We start from the raw sequence: 15401 nt of genomic DNA, 5'->3' as shown, positions 1-15401 counted from the left end.
CTGGACTGGACTGGACTGGACTGGACTGGACTGGACTGGACTGGACTGGACTGGATTGGACTGGATTGGACTGGACTGGACTGGATTGGACTGTACTGGATTGGATTGGACTGTACTGGATTGGACTGTACTGGATTGGACTGTACTGGATTGGACTGTACTGGATTGGACTGTACTGGATTGGACTGGATTGGACTGGATTGGACTGTACTGTACTGGACTGTACTGGATTGGACTGTACTGGATTGGACTGTACTGGATTGGACTGGACTGGACTGGACTGTACTGGATTGGACTGTACTGGATTGGACTGTACTGGATTGGACTGTACTGGATTGGACTGTACTGGATTGGACTGTACTGGATTGGACTGTACTGGATTGGACTGTACTGGATTGGACTGGACTGGATTGGACTGGACTGGATTGGATTGGACTGGATTGGACTGGATTGGACTGGATTGGACTGTACTGGATTGGACTGTACTGTACTGTACTGGATTGGACTGTACTGTACTGGATTGGACTGTACTGTACTGGATTGGACTGGATTGGACTGGACTGGACTGGACTGGATTGGACTGGACTGGATTGGACTGGACTGGATTGGACTGGACTGGATTGGACTGGACTGGATTGGACTGGACTGGATTGGACTGGACTGGATTGGACTGGACTGGATTGGACTGGACTGGATTGGACTGGACTGGACTGGACTGGACTGGACTGGATTGGACTGGACTGGATTGGACTGGACTGTACTGTACTGTACTGTACTGTACTGGATTGGACTGGATTGGACTGGATTGGACTGGATTGGACTGTATTGGACTGGACTGGACTGTATTGGACTGGACTGGACTGGATTGGACTGTACTGGATTGGACTGGACTGGACTGGATTGGATTGGATTGGACTGGACTGGATTGGACTGTACTGGACTGTACTGGACTGGACTGTACTGGATTGGACTGGACTGTACTGTACTGGATTGGACTGTACTGTACTGGATTGGACTGGACTGTACTGGACTGGATTGGACTGGACTGTACTGGACTGGATTGGACTGGACTGGACTGGATTGGATTGGACTGTACTGTACTGGATTGGACTGTACTACTGTACTGGATTGGACTGTACTACTGTACTGGATTGGACTGTACTACTGTACTGGATTGGACTGGACTGGACTGGATTGGACTGGATTGGACTGTACTGGATTGGATTGGACTGTACTGGATTGGACTGTACTGTACTGGACTGGACTGGATTGGACTGGATTGGACTGGATTGGACTGGACTGGACTGGACTGGACTGGACTGGACTGGATTGTACTGTACTGGATTGGACTGTACTACTGTACTGGATTGGACTGGACTGGACTGGATTGGACTGTACTGGATTGGATTGGACTGTACTGGATTGGACTGTACTGGACTGTACTGGACTGTACTGGACTGGATTGGACTGGATTGGACTGGATTGGACTGGATTGGACTGGATTGGACTGGACTGGACTGGACTGGACTGTACTGGACTGTACTGGATTGGACTGTACTGTACTGGATTGGACTGTACTGTACTGTACTGGATTGGACTGGACTGTACTGGATTGGACTGGACTGTACTGGATTGGACTGGACTGTACTGGATTGGACTGTACTGTACTGGATTGGACTGTACTGTACTGGATTGGACTGTACTGTACTGGATTGGACTGTACTGTACTGGATTGGACTGTACTGTACTGGATTGGACTGTACTGTACTGGATTGGACTGTACTGTACTGGATTGGACTGTACTGTACTGGATTGGACTGGACTGTACTGGATTGGACTGTACTGGACTGGATTGGACTGGACTGTACTGGATTGGACTGGACTGGATTGGACTGGATTGGACTGGACTGGATTGGACTGGATTGGACTGGACTGGATTGGACTGGATTGGACTGTACTGGATTGGATTGGACTGTACTGGATTGGACTGTACTGTACTGGATTGGACTGTACTGTACTGGATTGGACTGTACTGTACTGGATTGGACTGTACTGGATTGGACTGTACTGTACTGGATTGGACTGGACTGTACTGGATTGGACTGTACTGGATTGGACTGTACTGGATTGGACTGGACTGTACTGGATTGGATTGGACTGTACTGGATTGGACTGTACTGGATTGGACTGTACTGGATTGGACTGTATTGTACTGTACTGGATTGGATTATACAAAACAACTAACTTTAGCAAAACGAAGCCAACTTTTGTATGTGTGCCATGAATGCGTGTCTTACATTGATTTAAGAACATAACAAAGGGAACAGCATGAAGCCTCATGGGCCTATCATGGCTGTTCCCATCCAAATCATTAATCAAATCATATCTTTTTCAGAAAGAATAAATAGAAATTTATAGAAATAAAATAAATAGAAAACTAGAAATTAATAGAAATCTTTAATCTTCAGGGGCATGGTGGGCCACATAAATATCTCACATTCTTCAAAATTGGTATGCAATATATCATTAAAAAAAAATGTAGCATGAGGACAAATCCTTTTTCTTTTAAACATTCATGGGGCATTTGTGTGTGTGTGTGTGTGTGTGTGTGTGTGTCTGCTCCTGCCTTCCCCTGATGTATGTGTGTCTGCTCCCGCCTTCCCCTGATGCATGTGTGTCTGCTCCCGCCTTCCCCTGATGTATGTGTGTGTCTGCTCCCGCCTTCCCCTGATGTATGTGTGTGTCTGCTCCCGCCTTCCCCTGATGTATGTGTGTGTCTGCTCCCGCCTTCCCCTGATGTATGTGTGTGTCTGCTCCCGCCTTCCCCTGATGTATGTGTCTCTGCTCCCGCCTTCCCCTGATGTGTGTATGCGTGTCTCTGCTCCCGCCTTCCCCTGATGTGTGTATGCGTGTCTCTGCACCCGCCTTCCCCTGATGTGTGTATGTGTGTGTCTGCTCCCGCCTTCCCCTTATGTGTGTGTCTGCTCCCGCCTTCCCCTGATGTGTGTGTGTGTCTGCTCCCGCCTTCCCCTGATGTGTGTATGTGTGTGTCTGCTCCCGCCTTCCCCTGATGTGTGTATGTGTGTCTGCTCCCGCCTTCCCCTGATGTGTGTATGTGTGTCTGCTCCTGCCTTCCCCTGATGTGTGTATGTGTGTCTGCTCCCGCCTTCCCCTGATGTGTGTATGTGTGTCTGCTCCTGCCTTCCCCTGATGTGTGTATGTGTGTCTGCTCCCGCCTTCCCCTGATGTGTGTATGTGTGTCTGCTCCCGCCTTCCCCTGATGTGTGTATGTGTGTCTGCTCCCGCCTTCCCCTGATGTGTGTATGTGTGTCTGCTCCCGCCTTCCCCTGATGTGTGTATGTGTGTCTGCTCCCGCCTTCCCCTGATGTGTGTATGTGTGTGTCTGCTCCCGCCTTCCCCTGATGTGTGTGTGTGTGTCTGCTCCCGCCTTCCCCTGATGTGTGTGTGTGTGTCTGCCTGCCTTCCCTTGGTGGGGGGGGGGGGGGGTCTGTCTGTGTGCTCCCGCCCCTTTCCCTGGTGGGGGTGGGTTGTCTGTGTGCTCCTTCCCCTGGTGGGTGGGTGGGGTGTCTGTGTGCTCCCGCCCCTTTCCTTGGTTGTTTGGTTGTGGGGGGGGGGGGGGGGGGTGTCTGTGTGCTCCCGCCCCTTCCCCTGGTGGGGGTGTCTGTGTGCTCCCGCCCCTTCCCCTGGTGGGGGGTGGGGTGCCTGTGTGCTCCCGCCCCTTCCCCTGGTGGGGGGTGGGGTGCCTGTGTGCTCCCGCCCATTCCCCTGGTGGGGGTGGGGGTGTCTGTGTGCTCCCGCCCATTCCCCTGGTGGGGGGTGGGGGTGTCTGTGTGCTCCCGCCCCTTCCCCTGGTGGGGGTGGGGGTGTCTGTGTGCTCCCGCCCATTCCCCTGGTGGGGGGTGGGGGTGTCTGTGTGCTCCCGCCCCTTCCCCTGGTGGGGGGTGGGGGTGTCTGTGTGCTCCCGCCCCTTCCCCTGGTGGGGGTGGGGGTGTCTGTGTGCTCCCGCCCCTTCCCCTGGTGGGGGGTGGGGTGCCTGTGTGCTCCCGCCCATTCCCCTGGTGGGGGGTGGGGTGCCTGTGTGCTCCCGCCCATTCCCCTGGTGGGGGTGGGGGTGTCTGTGTGCTCCCGCCCATTCCCCTGGTGGGGGGTGGGGGTGTCTGTGTGCTCCCGCCCCTTCCCCTGGTGGGGGTGGGGGTGTCTGTGTGCTCCCGCCCATTCCCCTGGTGGGGGGTGGGGGTGTCTGTGTGCTCCCGCCCCTTCCCCTGGTGGGGGGTGGGGGTGTCTGTGTGCTCCCGCCCCTTCCCCTGGTGGGGGGTGGGGTGCCTGTGTGCTCCCGCCCCTTCCCCTGGTGGGGGGGTGGGGTGCCTGTGTGCTCCCGCCCATTCCCCTGGTGGGGGTGGGGGTGTCTGTGTGCTCCCGCCCATTCCCCTGGTGGGGGGTGGGGTGCCTGTGTGCTCCCGCCCATTCCCCTGGTGGGGGGTGGGGTGCCTGTGTGCTCCCGCCCATTCCCCTGGTGGGGGTGGGGGTGTCTGTGTGCTCCCGCCCATTCCCCTGGTGGGGGGTGGGGGTGTCTGTGTGCTCCCGCCCCTTCCCCTGGTGGGGGTGGGGGTGTCTGTGTGCTCCCGCCCCTTCCCCTGGTGGGGGGTGGGGTGCCTGTGTGCTCCCGCCCATTCCCCTGGTGGGGGTGGGGGTGTCTGTGTGCTCCCGCCCATTCCCCTGGTGGGGGGTGGGGGTGTCTGTGTGCTCCCGCCCATTCCCCTGGTGGGGGGTGGGGGTGTCTGTGTGCTCCCGCCCCTTCCCCTGGTGGGGGGTGGGGTGCCTGTGTGCTCCCGCCCCTTCCCCTGGTGGGGGGTGGGGTGCCTGTGTGCTCCCGCCCATTCCCCTGGTGGGGGTGGGGGTGTCTGTGTGCTCCCGCCCATTCCCCTGGTGGGGGGTGGGGTGCCTGTGTGCTCCCGCCCATTCCCCTGGTGGGGGTGGGGGTGTCTGTGTGCTCCCGCCCATTCCCCTGGTGGGGGTGGGGGTGTCTGTGTGCTCCCGCCCCTTCCCCTGGTGGGGGGTGGGGTGCCTGTGTGCTCCCGCCCATTCCCCTGGTGGGGGTGGGGGTGTCTGTGTGCTCCCGCCCATTCCCCTGGTGGGGGGTGGGGTGCCTGTGTGCTCCCGCCCATTCCCCTGGTGGGGGTGTCTGTGTGCTCCCGCCCATTCCCCTGGTGGGGGTGTCTGTGTGCTCCCGCCCCTTCCCCTGGTGGGGGGTGGGGTGCCTGTGTGCTCCCGCCCATTCCCCTGGTGGGGGTGTCTGTGTGCTCCCGCCCCTTCCCCTGGTGGGGGTGGGTTGTCTGTGTGCTCCCGCCCATTCCCCTGATGTGTGTATGTGTGTCTGCTCCCGCCTTCCCCTTATGTGTGTGTCTGCTCCCGCCTTCCCCTGATGTGTGTGCTCCCGCCCATTCCCCTGGTGGGGGTGTCTGTGTGCTCCCGCCCCTTCCCCTGGTGGGGGTGGGGGTGTCTGTGTGCTCCCGCCCCTTCCCCTGGTGGGGGTGTCTGTGTGCTCCCGCCCCTTCCCCTGGTGGGGGTGGGTTGTCTGTGTGCTCCCGCCCATTCCCCTGGTGGGGGGTGGGGTGCCTGTGTGCTCCCGCCCATTCCCCTGGTGGGGGTGGGGGTGTCTGTGTGCTCCCGCCCCTTCCCCTGGTGGGGGTGTCTGTGTGCTCCCGCCCCTTCCCCTGGTGGGGGTGTCTGTGTGCTCCCGCCCCTTCCCCTGGTGGGGGTGGGTTGTCTGTGTGCTCCCGCCCATTCCCCTGGTGGGGGGTGGGGTGCCTGTGTGCTCCCGCCCATTCCCCTGGTGGGGGTGGGGGTGTCTGTGTGCTCCCGCCCCTTCCCCTGGTGGGGTGCCTGTGTGCTCCCGCCCATTCCCCTGGTGGGGGGTGGGGTGCCTGTGTGCTCCCGCCCATTCCCCTGGTGGGGGGTGGGGTGCCTGTGTGCTCCCGCCCCTTCCCCTGGTGGGGGGTGGGGTGCCTGTGTGCTCCCGCCCATTCCCCTGGTGGGGGTGTGTCAGCCCATGGTTTTCTCCTGGGTAACTTGGTAGCTGGAAGCGCCCACCCCTGTGTAATCATTAGGAGATGAATGTGCGGTCTGTGTTGCCATGGAGACTGTGTTGCAGCCTCTGTGTGCCAGCAGCAGGCAGAAGACACCAGGAGAGACACATGTCTGTAGATGGAAGGAGGTTCAGTGCCTGTGGCCAGTCTATGGCAGGTCACCAGCCACAATATGACCCCTCACCAGTTATTGTATTAGCGATTACATTATGCTGCCCGTCACTGACCCGGTGGTCTCTTCCTTTGCAGGAATGGCAGCCATTCGGAAGAAACTGGTCATCGTTGGAGATGGAGCTTGCGGAAAGACCTGTCTCCTGATTGTGTTTAGTAAAGACCAGTTCCCGGAAGTCTATGTACCCACAGTGTTTGAGAACTATGTTGCAGACATTGAGGTGGATGGAAAGCAGGTAGGTCCATGGAGAATGTGTGTGTGTCTCTATCCTCTCCCCCCCGATGGGACTATTCACGTTGCGCCCATTACGTGGTGTTAGCTTTACGCAGCTAAACCCAACCCCTCTGAGTGCGAAGTGCATGATAAAAAAGCACAATTGAATACCGTCCCGTCCCCCCCCCCCAGCCACTTTAGACAGGATGTTGTGTGTGATAACTGAGTTCCGTCCTATGTATGCATGTAGGTGTGTAATAAATCTATATATTATGTGGTGTTGTGCATAATGTTCCTCTTCCTGTTACTAGGTGGAGCTGGCTCTGTGGGACACGGCAGGTCAGGAAGACTACGACAGGTTGCGGCCCCTGTCCTATCCAGACACCGATGTTATATTGATGTGCTTCTCCATCGATAGCCCAGACAGCTTAGGTAGGTTCTAAGTCTTGTGCAGACATCCAGCTCTACAGAGCTAATTTCTGGGTGTTCCTGGCATGGTGCAATAGGAATGTACAGGGACAGTGCTCTTATGGTGGTCATGTGCCGCGTGCAGGACAGCGGGATCTGTCTGTGGACCACGGGCTTACTGCACATAGGGCTAGAAGGTGGTATAATAAGGGGGGCGGATGGGGTGGGAGGGTAAGAAGGGGGGGCTAGAAGGTGGTATAATAAGGCAGGGAGGATGGGTTAGGAGGGTAAGAAGGGGGGGGGGCTAGAAGGCGGTATAATAAGGCAGGGAGGATGGGTTAGGAGGGTAAGAAGGGGGGGGGGCTAGAAGGTGGTATAATAAGGCAGGGCGGATGGGGTAGGAGGGTAAGAAGGGGGGGCTAGAAGGTGGTATAATAAGGCAGGGAGGATGGGGTAGGAGGGTGAGAAGGGGGGGCTAGAAGGTGGTATAATAAGGCAGGGCGGATGGGGTAGGAGGGTAAGAAGGGGGGGGGGGGCTAGAAGGTGGTATAATAAGGCAGGGAGGATGGGGTAGGAGGGTAAGAAGGGGGGGGGGGGCTAGAAGGTGGTATAATAAGGCAGGGCGGATGGGGTAAGAAGGGGGGTGCTAGAAGGTGGTATAATAAGGCAGGGCGGATGGGGTAGGAGGGTAAGAAGGGGGGGGGGCTAGAAGGAGGTATAATAAGGCAGGGCGGATGGGGTAGAAGGGTAAGAAGGGGGGGGGGGGCTAGAAGGTGGTATAATAAGGCAGGGCGGATGGGGTAGGAGGGTAAGAAGGGGGGGGCTAGAAGGTGGTATAATAAGGCAGGGCGGATGGGGTAGGAGGGTAAGAAGGGGGGGCTAGAAGGTGGTATAATAAGGCAGGGCGGATGGGGTAAGAAGGGGGGTGCTAGAAGGTGGTATAATAAGGCAGGGCGGATGGGGTAGGAGGGTAAGAAGGGGGGGCTAGAAGGAGGTATAATGCAGGGCGGATGGGGTAGAAGGGTAAGAAGGGGGGGGGGGGGCTAGAAGGTGGTATAATAAGGCAGGGCGGATTGGGTAGGAGGGTAAGAAGGGGGGGCTAGAAGGTGGTATAATAAGGCAGGGAGGATGGGGTAGGAGGGTAAGAAGAATACAGGGGGGGTGAGGGGGGCTAGAAGGTGGTATAATAAGGGGGGCGGATGGGGTGGGAGGGTAAGAAGAATACGTGGAGGGTGGGGAATGGGTGGATGGGGTGGGAGGGTAAGAAGAATACGTGGAGGGCGGATGGGGTGGGAGGGTAAGAAGAATACGTGGAGGGTGGGGAATGAGTGGGTGGATGGGGTGGGGAGTGAGTGGGTGGATGGGGTGGGAGGGTCAGAAGAATACGTGGAGGGCGGGGAATGAGTGGGTGGATGGGGTGGGAGGGTAAGAATACGTGGAGGGTGGGGAATGATGGGGTGGGGAGTGAGTGGATGGGGTGGGAGGGTAAGAAGAATACGTGGAGGGCGGGGAATGAGTGGGCGAATGGGGTGGGGAGGGTAAGAAGAATACGTGGAGGGTGGGGAATGGGTGGATGGGGTGGGAGGGTAAGAAGAATACGTGGAGGGTGGGGAGTGAGTGGGCGTGGATGGGGTGGGAGGGTAAGAAGAATACGTGGAGGGCGGATGGGGTGGGAGGGTAAGAAGAAACCGTGGAGGGCGGGGAGTGAGTGGGCGGATGGGGTAGGAGGGTGAGAAGAATACGTGGAGGGCGGGGAGTGAGGGGTAGTAGGTGGTATAATAAGGTGGGAGGATGTGGAGGGCGGGGAATGAGTGGGCGGATGGGGTGGGAGGGTAAGAAAAATACGTGGAGGGCGGGGAGTGAGTGGGCGGATGGGGTGGGAGGGTCAGAAGAATACGTGGAGGGCGGGGAATGAGTGGGTGGATGGGGTGGGAGGGTAAGAAGAATACGTGGAGGGTGGATGGGGTGGGAGGGAAATGAGTGGGTGGATGGGGTGGGAGGGTAAGAAGAATATGTGGAGGGCGGGGAATGATGGGGTGGGAGGGTAAGAAGAATACGTGGAGGGTGGGGAATGGGTGGATGGGTAAGAAGAATACGTGGAGGGTGGGGAGTGAGTGGGCGTGGATGGGGTGGGAGGGTAAGAAGAATACGTGGAGGGCGGATGGGGTGGGAGGGTAAGAAAAATACGTGGAGGGCGGGGAGTGAGTGGGCGGATGGGGTGGGAGGGTCAGAAGAATACGTGGAGGGCGGGGAATGAGTGGGTGGGAGGGTAAGAAGAATATGTGGAGGGCGGATGGGGTGGGAGGGTAAGAAGAATGCGGGGAATGAGTGGGGATGGGGTGGGAGGGTAAAAAGAATACGTGGAGGGTGGGGGTGAGTGGGCGGATGGGGTGGGAGGGTAAGGAATACGTGGAGGGCGGGGAGTGAGTGGGCGGATGGGGTGGGAGGGTGAGAAGAATACGTGGAGGGCGGGGAGTGAGGGGTAGTAGGTGGTATAATAAGGGGGGAGGATGTGGAGGGCGGGGAATGAGTGGGCGGATGGGGTGGGAGGGTAAGAAGAATATGTGGAGGGCGGGAGTGAGTGGGCGGATGGGGTGGGAGGGTAAGAAGAATACGTGGAGGGCAGGGAATGGGTGGATGCGGTGGGAGGGTAAGAAGAGTACGTGGTGGGCGGGGAGTGAGTGGCCGGATGGGGTGGGAGATAAGAATACGTGGAGGGCGGGGACTGAGTGGGCGGATGGGGTGGGAGGTAAGAATACGTGGAGGGCGGGGACTGAGTGGGCGGATGGGGTGGGAGGTAAGAATACGTGGAGGGCGGGGAGTGAGTGGGCGGATGGGGTGGGAGGTAAGAATACGTGGAGGGCGGGGACTGAGTGGGCGGATGGGGTGGGAGGTAAGAATACGTGGAGGGCGGGGAGTGAGTGGGCGGATGGGGTGGGAGGTAAGAATACGTGGAGGGCGGGGAGTGAAAGGGGGGACTCATCCTATTAGTGTTCCCCATTATTGTATAACTCTGCCCCATGTACATGTTGGCTGTGCTGTCTCTTCCTAGAGAACATCCCTGAGAAGTGGACCCCGGAGGTGAAGCATTTCTGTCCCAATGTGCCCATTATTCTGGTTGGAAACAAGAAGGATCTTCGCAATGACGAGCACACCCGCCGGGAGCTGACCAAGATGAAACAGGTCTGGAAGCAATGCTCCTATTGCCTGTGCAGTGCCTGTGCCTTCTCGCCTCATGCGTGCCTTGCCGGTGGAGGGGGTCGGTTACGCAGCTGCCGGTGGAGGTTGGGGGGCGGTTACGCAGCTGCCGGTGGAGGGGGGGGGGCGGTTACGCAGCTGCCGGTGGAGGGGGGGGGGCGGTTACGCAGCTGCCGGTGGAGGGGGGGGCGGTTACGCAGCTGCCGGTGGAGGGGGGCGGTTACGCAGCTGCCGGTGGAGGGGGGCGGTTACGCAGCTGCCGGTGGAGGGGGGCGGTTACGCAGCTGCTGGTAGAGAGGGGGGGGGGTTACGCAGCTGACAGAGCGAGGGGTTACGCAGCTGCAGGTAGAGGGGGGTGGTTACGCAGCTGCCGGTGGAGGGGGGCGGTTACGCAGCTGCTGGTAGAGAGGGGGGGGGGGGGACGGGCGGTTACGCAGCTGACAGAGCGAGGGGTTACGCAGCTGCAGGTAGAGGGGGGTGGTTACGCAGCTGCCGGTGGAGGGGGGCTGTTACGCAGCTGCCGGTGGAGGGGGGCTGTTACGCAGCTGCCGGTGGAGGGGGGCGGTTACGCAGCTGCTGGTAGAGAGGGGGGACGGGGACGGGCGGTTACGCAGCTGACAGAGCGAGGGGTTACGCAGCTGCAGGTAGAGGGTGGTGGTTACGGAACTGTATGTGCACTCTGTTTTGGTCAGAGACTGCAGTGACGGCTTCTGTGTGATCTTGTTGGGGATTTATTTTTATTTTTGGGGGGGGGGGCGGTATTTTTTCTTCGTTCTCTTTTCTGGTGATTGGTTTTCTATTTGCCGGCGGTCACAATATTGAGCGGACCGTGTCTTGTTCTCCCCTTGTTGCAGGAGCCGGTGAAGCCGGAGGAAGGGCGTGACATGGCCAACAGGATTTCTGCCTATGGTTACATGGAATGCTCTGCGAAGACGAAGGACGGCGTCAGGGAGGTGTTTGAGCTGGCCACACGGGCCGCCCTGCAAGCCAGACGCGGCAAGAAGAAAACTACGTGCCTTCTTATCTGACGGATCAACCTGCCGTACCCGCACACAACACAGCATCCAGACGGTCCCTGTCAGACGCAGCGTGTATCGGGAGAGTCGCGCGGCATGAACCGTCACAGATATTCCTTCAAGTGATGTTTATTAATCTTTAGAGTGTTCTTACCGGCCTTTGTCTTTTCCATTTACTATGTAATGAGATTTTATAAGAGTCATCTTGCTATCAGTATTTAAGTCGACATGTTTTTTTTCTTGATTATATATAAATATTATATGTAACTCCACTGTTAGCAGATGTATCATTGCACCAGACTAACTTTGACATTCCACTGCACATTGTCTGCCCAGACTCGCTCATTGGACGCTAGGCTCCGCCCATCCCCCAGGTGCCATCACTGTATGCCCAGGTGTATTGTAAGAGGAGAGACTGGTTATAGGTGGCATCCTGCCCGTGAGTGCAGAGGTGGCGGCCGTCTCGCATACAGTGGCAATCCCCCCCAACACGCCAACGTGAGGTACTAGGCTATCTGCAGGCTGACACCCAGGCAGAAGTGACTGTATATGAGCACCATTGTATGCAGGCTGACACCTAGGCAGAAGTGACTGTATATGAGCACCATTGTATGCAGGCTGACACCTAGGCAGAAGTGACTGTATATGAGCACCATTGTATGCAGGCTGACACCCAGGCAGAAGTGACTGTATATGAGCAACCGTTGTATGCAGGCTGACACCCAGGCAGAAGTGACTGTATATGAGCACCATTGTATGCAGGCTGACACCCAGGCAGAAGTGACTGTATATGAGCACCATTGTATGCAGGCAGAAGTGACTGTATATGAGCACCATTGTATGCAGGCTGACACCCAGGCAGAAGTGACTGTATATGAGCACCATTGTATGCAGGCTGACACCCAGGCAGAAGTGACTGTATATGAGCACCATTGTATGCAGGCTGACACCCAGGCAGAAGTGACTGTATATGAGCACCATTGTATGCAGGCTGACACCCAGGCAGAAGTGACTGTATATGAGCACCATTGTATGCAGGCTGACACCCAGGCAGAAGTGACTGTATATGAGCACCATTGTATGCAGGCTGACACCCAGGCAGAAGGGATTGTATATGAGCACCATTGTATGCAGGCTGACACCCTGGCAGAAGGGACTGTATATGAGCACCATTGTATGCAGGCTGACACCCTGGCAGAAGGGACTGTATATGAGCACCGTTGTATGCAGGCTGTAGTATCTTGTTGGTATTTTGGGTTTCCTATTTGGCGTTGGTAAATAAAGTAACTTTCTGTGCTGGTTGTATAACATTGCTTCTGTGGTAGCGACCTGTGCGGATGCCCTGTAGTGTGTCACGTGGGATTAGGGGAATGTGTAAGGTGTCGGCTCTCTAATGACGTTGGTCCCCTCTGCAGTGTTATAGGAACGTTCCCCATTACTGTGGGATTTAGGCATGTACTATTCTGGGGAACAGAGTTTTTTTTTTTTTTTTTTTTCCTATTCCTGGGGAAAATAATGATTTATATATAATCTAAGCATAAAGTGGCATTAAAGGGCCATGTATTTAACACTGGGGGGGTGTTGCTCGGCCAGACCCATTACACAGCTGAGCTGCCAGGGCCCGGTGGGCACTCAGTAAGGCCCTGACTGACCAGTACCCTGTAAGGCGCTCTCGTGTGTCTAGCTTTTCCCATGGCCCAGGGCAGGCCGCCACCTCACACAAAGGGATCCGCCCGTCTCCTCGGCGTAGGCCGCCGCTCATCTTTTTGTATAATTGGAATATCTAACTGTTACTTGTCCTTTCTGGGTAAGAGTTTTTTTTTTTTTATTATTATTAATTGTTTTTGACAATAAAAAGTGAGAAACCACTTTGAGAATCCAGTTTGTCTGTCTGTGGCATGAAGGCATTTCTGTGGGGAGTGAATGCACTGACAGAATGTACGTATTCCAGGGGCACAGGTGGAATAAAACGTGTCCAAGGGCTCCATCATACAAACCTGTACTGCTGTGTGGAGTGTGACTAGCCCCGCTGCCTCTCGCTGCACTGCTGTGATTCCCCCCACAGGTATAAATGAGACAGCAGAACACAAGGCTGGGAACATTGGGGCAATATCCGCTGTGCTGGATATTACTCAGAGTTGGGATGAATGTTCTGTATGTGGGTCAGGTCTACAATGGCCTTATGGTACTCCTAGCAGATGATCTCCGCTGTATTGCAGCAGAGCATGTGAGATGCAGTGTGGCTCATTAGCCACCATTTGAAGGATTGTTTCCTTCCTATCAGAGCATGTAGTCACTGAGAGGCCTGTTAGGGTAGCAGGGCCCTGGCTACACTGCTGTCATGGGGGTATTATGAAGGGACCACCACCCAAATTACTTGGCATCGGTGGAATCCCGCAGCAGTGGCTGTACAGACTGACTGTGTGTGTGTGGGTGGGGGGGGGCTGGAAAGCAGAAGACATCTGAGTGACCATCGACTTACCAAGCAGTATCGCTCACAGCAGCCGTCCCCATGTTACCAGGTGTTCACCCACTTACCTCTATGGGGGTAGCCCCTCCGAAGAGGGGTCATCTGATTGGCCAGAGCTGTTCATGAAGCGGATTGCACATGTGCTGTCGTTTGTCTAGACCTGTCAGGAACATTGATGGCGTTAGATATCCCTTTACTTTATTACTCCTTGCTGGGACACGGGCTCTGGTAAGAACCCTTGATAAATGTGATATGTTCCTTTCTGGGGCAAGATTGAAAATCTTAAATAGGACTTTTAAAGTCTGTAATTACAGCAACAGGGAGGGCCTGCATTGGTGTCTTCCGCAGGAGATCGGATCCCTCACCCCAGAGTTTCTGTAGCTTTACCCTGCAGGGAAGAGTGGTCGCAGCATCTAACATCCTGGGGACATTGCAGCTTTCAGCGGTGACTGTATACTCGGCTCATTGTCGTGCATGGAACCAGCGTAAGGTGACGCGGTGCGTTATCCTTCTGGACGGAGCCATCAGAGGATGGGTGGGATTGGGGCCATATAGGGACGCATACGGCCAACAGCAATACTCAAGGAGGCTGCGACATTAGCATAATTTGTGATAAGGAGCCTAGAAACCATCCCCTCAGCATGGGCACAGGGCAGCCTGGATCTGTGGGTTTTCCCATCTGCAGCTGCCCAGTGATGGGGAGTCTGTGCCCAGGCTGAGGTTCCTGCTCTTAGCGGACCGTTGGGGAACCAGGTGTGTCTTTCACAGATCCTCTTTTGCATACTGCAGGAGTGACACAAGGTTATGTCTGTTACTGCAGTCTATCAGCCTGAGCACAAGCTCCTCAGGAGGACCCCGGACTGCAAGCTGGCACATGGGGGGCTCCCGTTCACAGGACCCGCGTTTAGTAGCAATCCTAAACCTCCGGTATTGGGAGACGGACCGTTGGTACTGGCGCTGAAACTGGTACGTCCGGGACTCCGCTAGACCACTAGGGCATATTATACTAGTGCAGGGTACCGGTGGTTGATGCCAGAGAGGGGAGGTAAGCCCTCTTCTGGCTCAGGGCGCCATTTCACACAGGTTTACCCGCCTTTGAGCCGCTCCTTCCCCTCAGAGATCTTTATCAGCCATCTTTATGCATGCCGGTCTCCGGGAACGCTGGGTCCAGCCTCACTATATAACTCTTAGGAGTCAGGTTATATGCTATTTCCTACCAGCCGCACAGCCTGAGCAGTTGATGATATAGTGCCTGTGGCAGTTACATTGTATATATTTCTGCATTGTCTGTGACTGGTGCTAGATCTGTCTGATACTTTCCTTGTCTGTCAGCTTATTCCTATCCCATGGTTTCCTAAACCCCATAGAACAGGTGTTTGGGGGCTTACAGCTAACAGTGCGTGTGAGACTTGTCACAGACCACACTGGTTACTCACTGCACAGTGTCATATAGTGTGTTATCCCATTCTCATGGCTACAGCATGTCTAGCAAAGAGACCAATGCCCCTACGCTGGTCTCATGTAAGTCCTGTTCAGTGGGATTAACCCCTCAGGACATTACTCAGTATGGTTTGTGTGCAGCTTGCTATATCCCACCCAACCAACCAACCCCAGCTCCTGTTCAGGACACCCCTATGGACATCTTTTCCATAGCTCCTACCACATATAGCTGACTGCCTGGTTACACTCCATGGCTCCCCTATGGACATCCTTTCCATAGCTCCTACCACAAAAAGCTGACTGCCTGGTTACACTCCGTGGCTCCCCTATGGACATCCTTTCCATAGCTCCTACCACATATAGCTGACTGCCTGGTT

The 15401-nt window shown here is 56.1% G+C and overlaps 1 protein-coding gene across 2 annotated transcripts in view; it reads left to right on the top strand.

The window, feature by feature from the left end:
* Nucleotides 1-12982, top strand: part of RHOA (ras homolog family member A) — a 32185-nt gene extending 19203 nt beyond the window's left edge. The window contains exons 2-6 of one of the 2 annotated variants that reach the window (XR_010187094.1): nt 6357-6514; nt 6804-6924; nt 9953-10083; nt 10953-11779; nt 11841-12982. Coding sequence is in view for 1 of the 2 variants with exons in the window: in XM_063941438.1 (XP_063797508.1) it covers nt 6359-6514; nt 6804-6924; nt 9953-10083; nt 10953-11126 (582 nt within the window). In the remaining variant the exon portion in view is untranslated. Of the gene's footprint in view, nt 1-6356; nt 6515-6803; nt 6925-9952; nt 10084-10952 lie in introns of both variants that reach the window. The other variant, XM_063941438.1, reaches the window with a different exon arrangement.
* The last annotated feature ends 2419 nt before the right edge of the window (nt 12983-15401 follow it).

Source organism: Pseudophryne corroboree, chromosome 9, assembly GCF_028390025.1.
Source record: "Pseudophryne corroboree isolate aPseCor3 chromosome 9, aPseCor3.hap2, whole genome shotgun sequence".
Classification (NCBI taxonomy): Eukaryota; Metazoa; Chordata; class Amphibia; order Anura; family Myobatrachidae; genus Pseudophryne; species Pseudophryne corroboree.
This window is presented reverse-complemented; position numbering and strand designations above follow the sequence as displayed.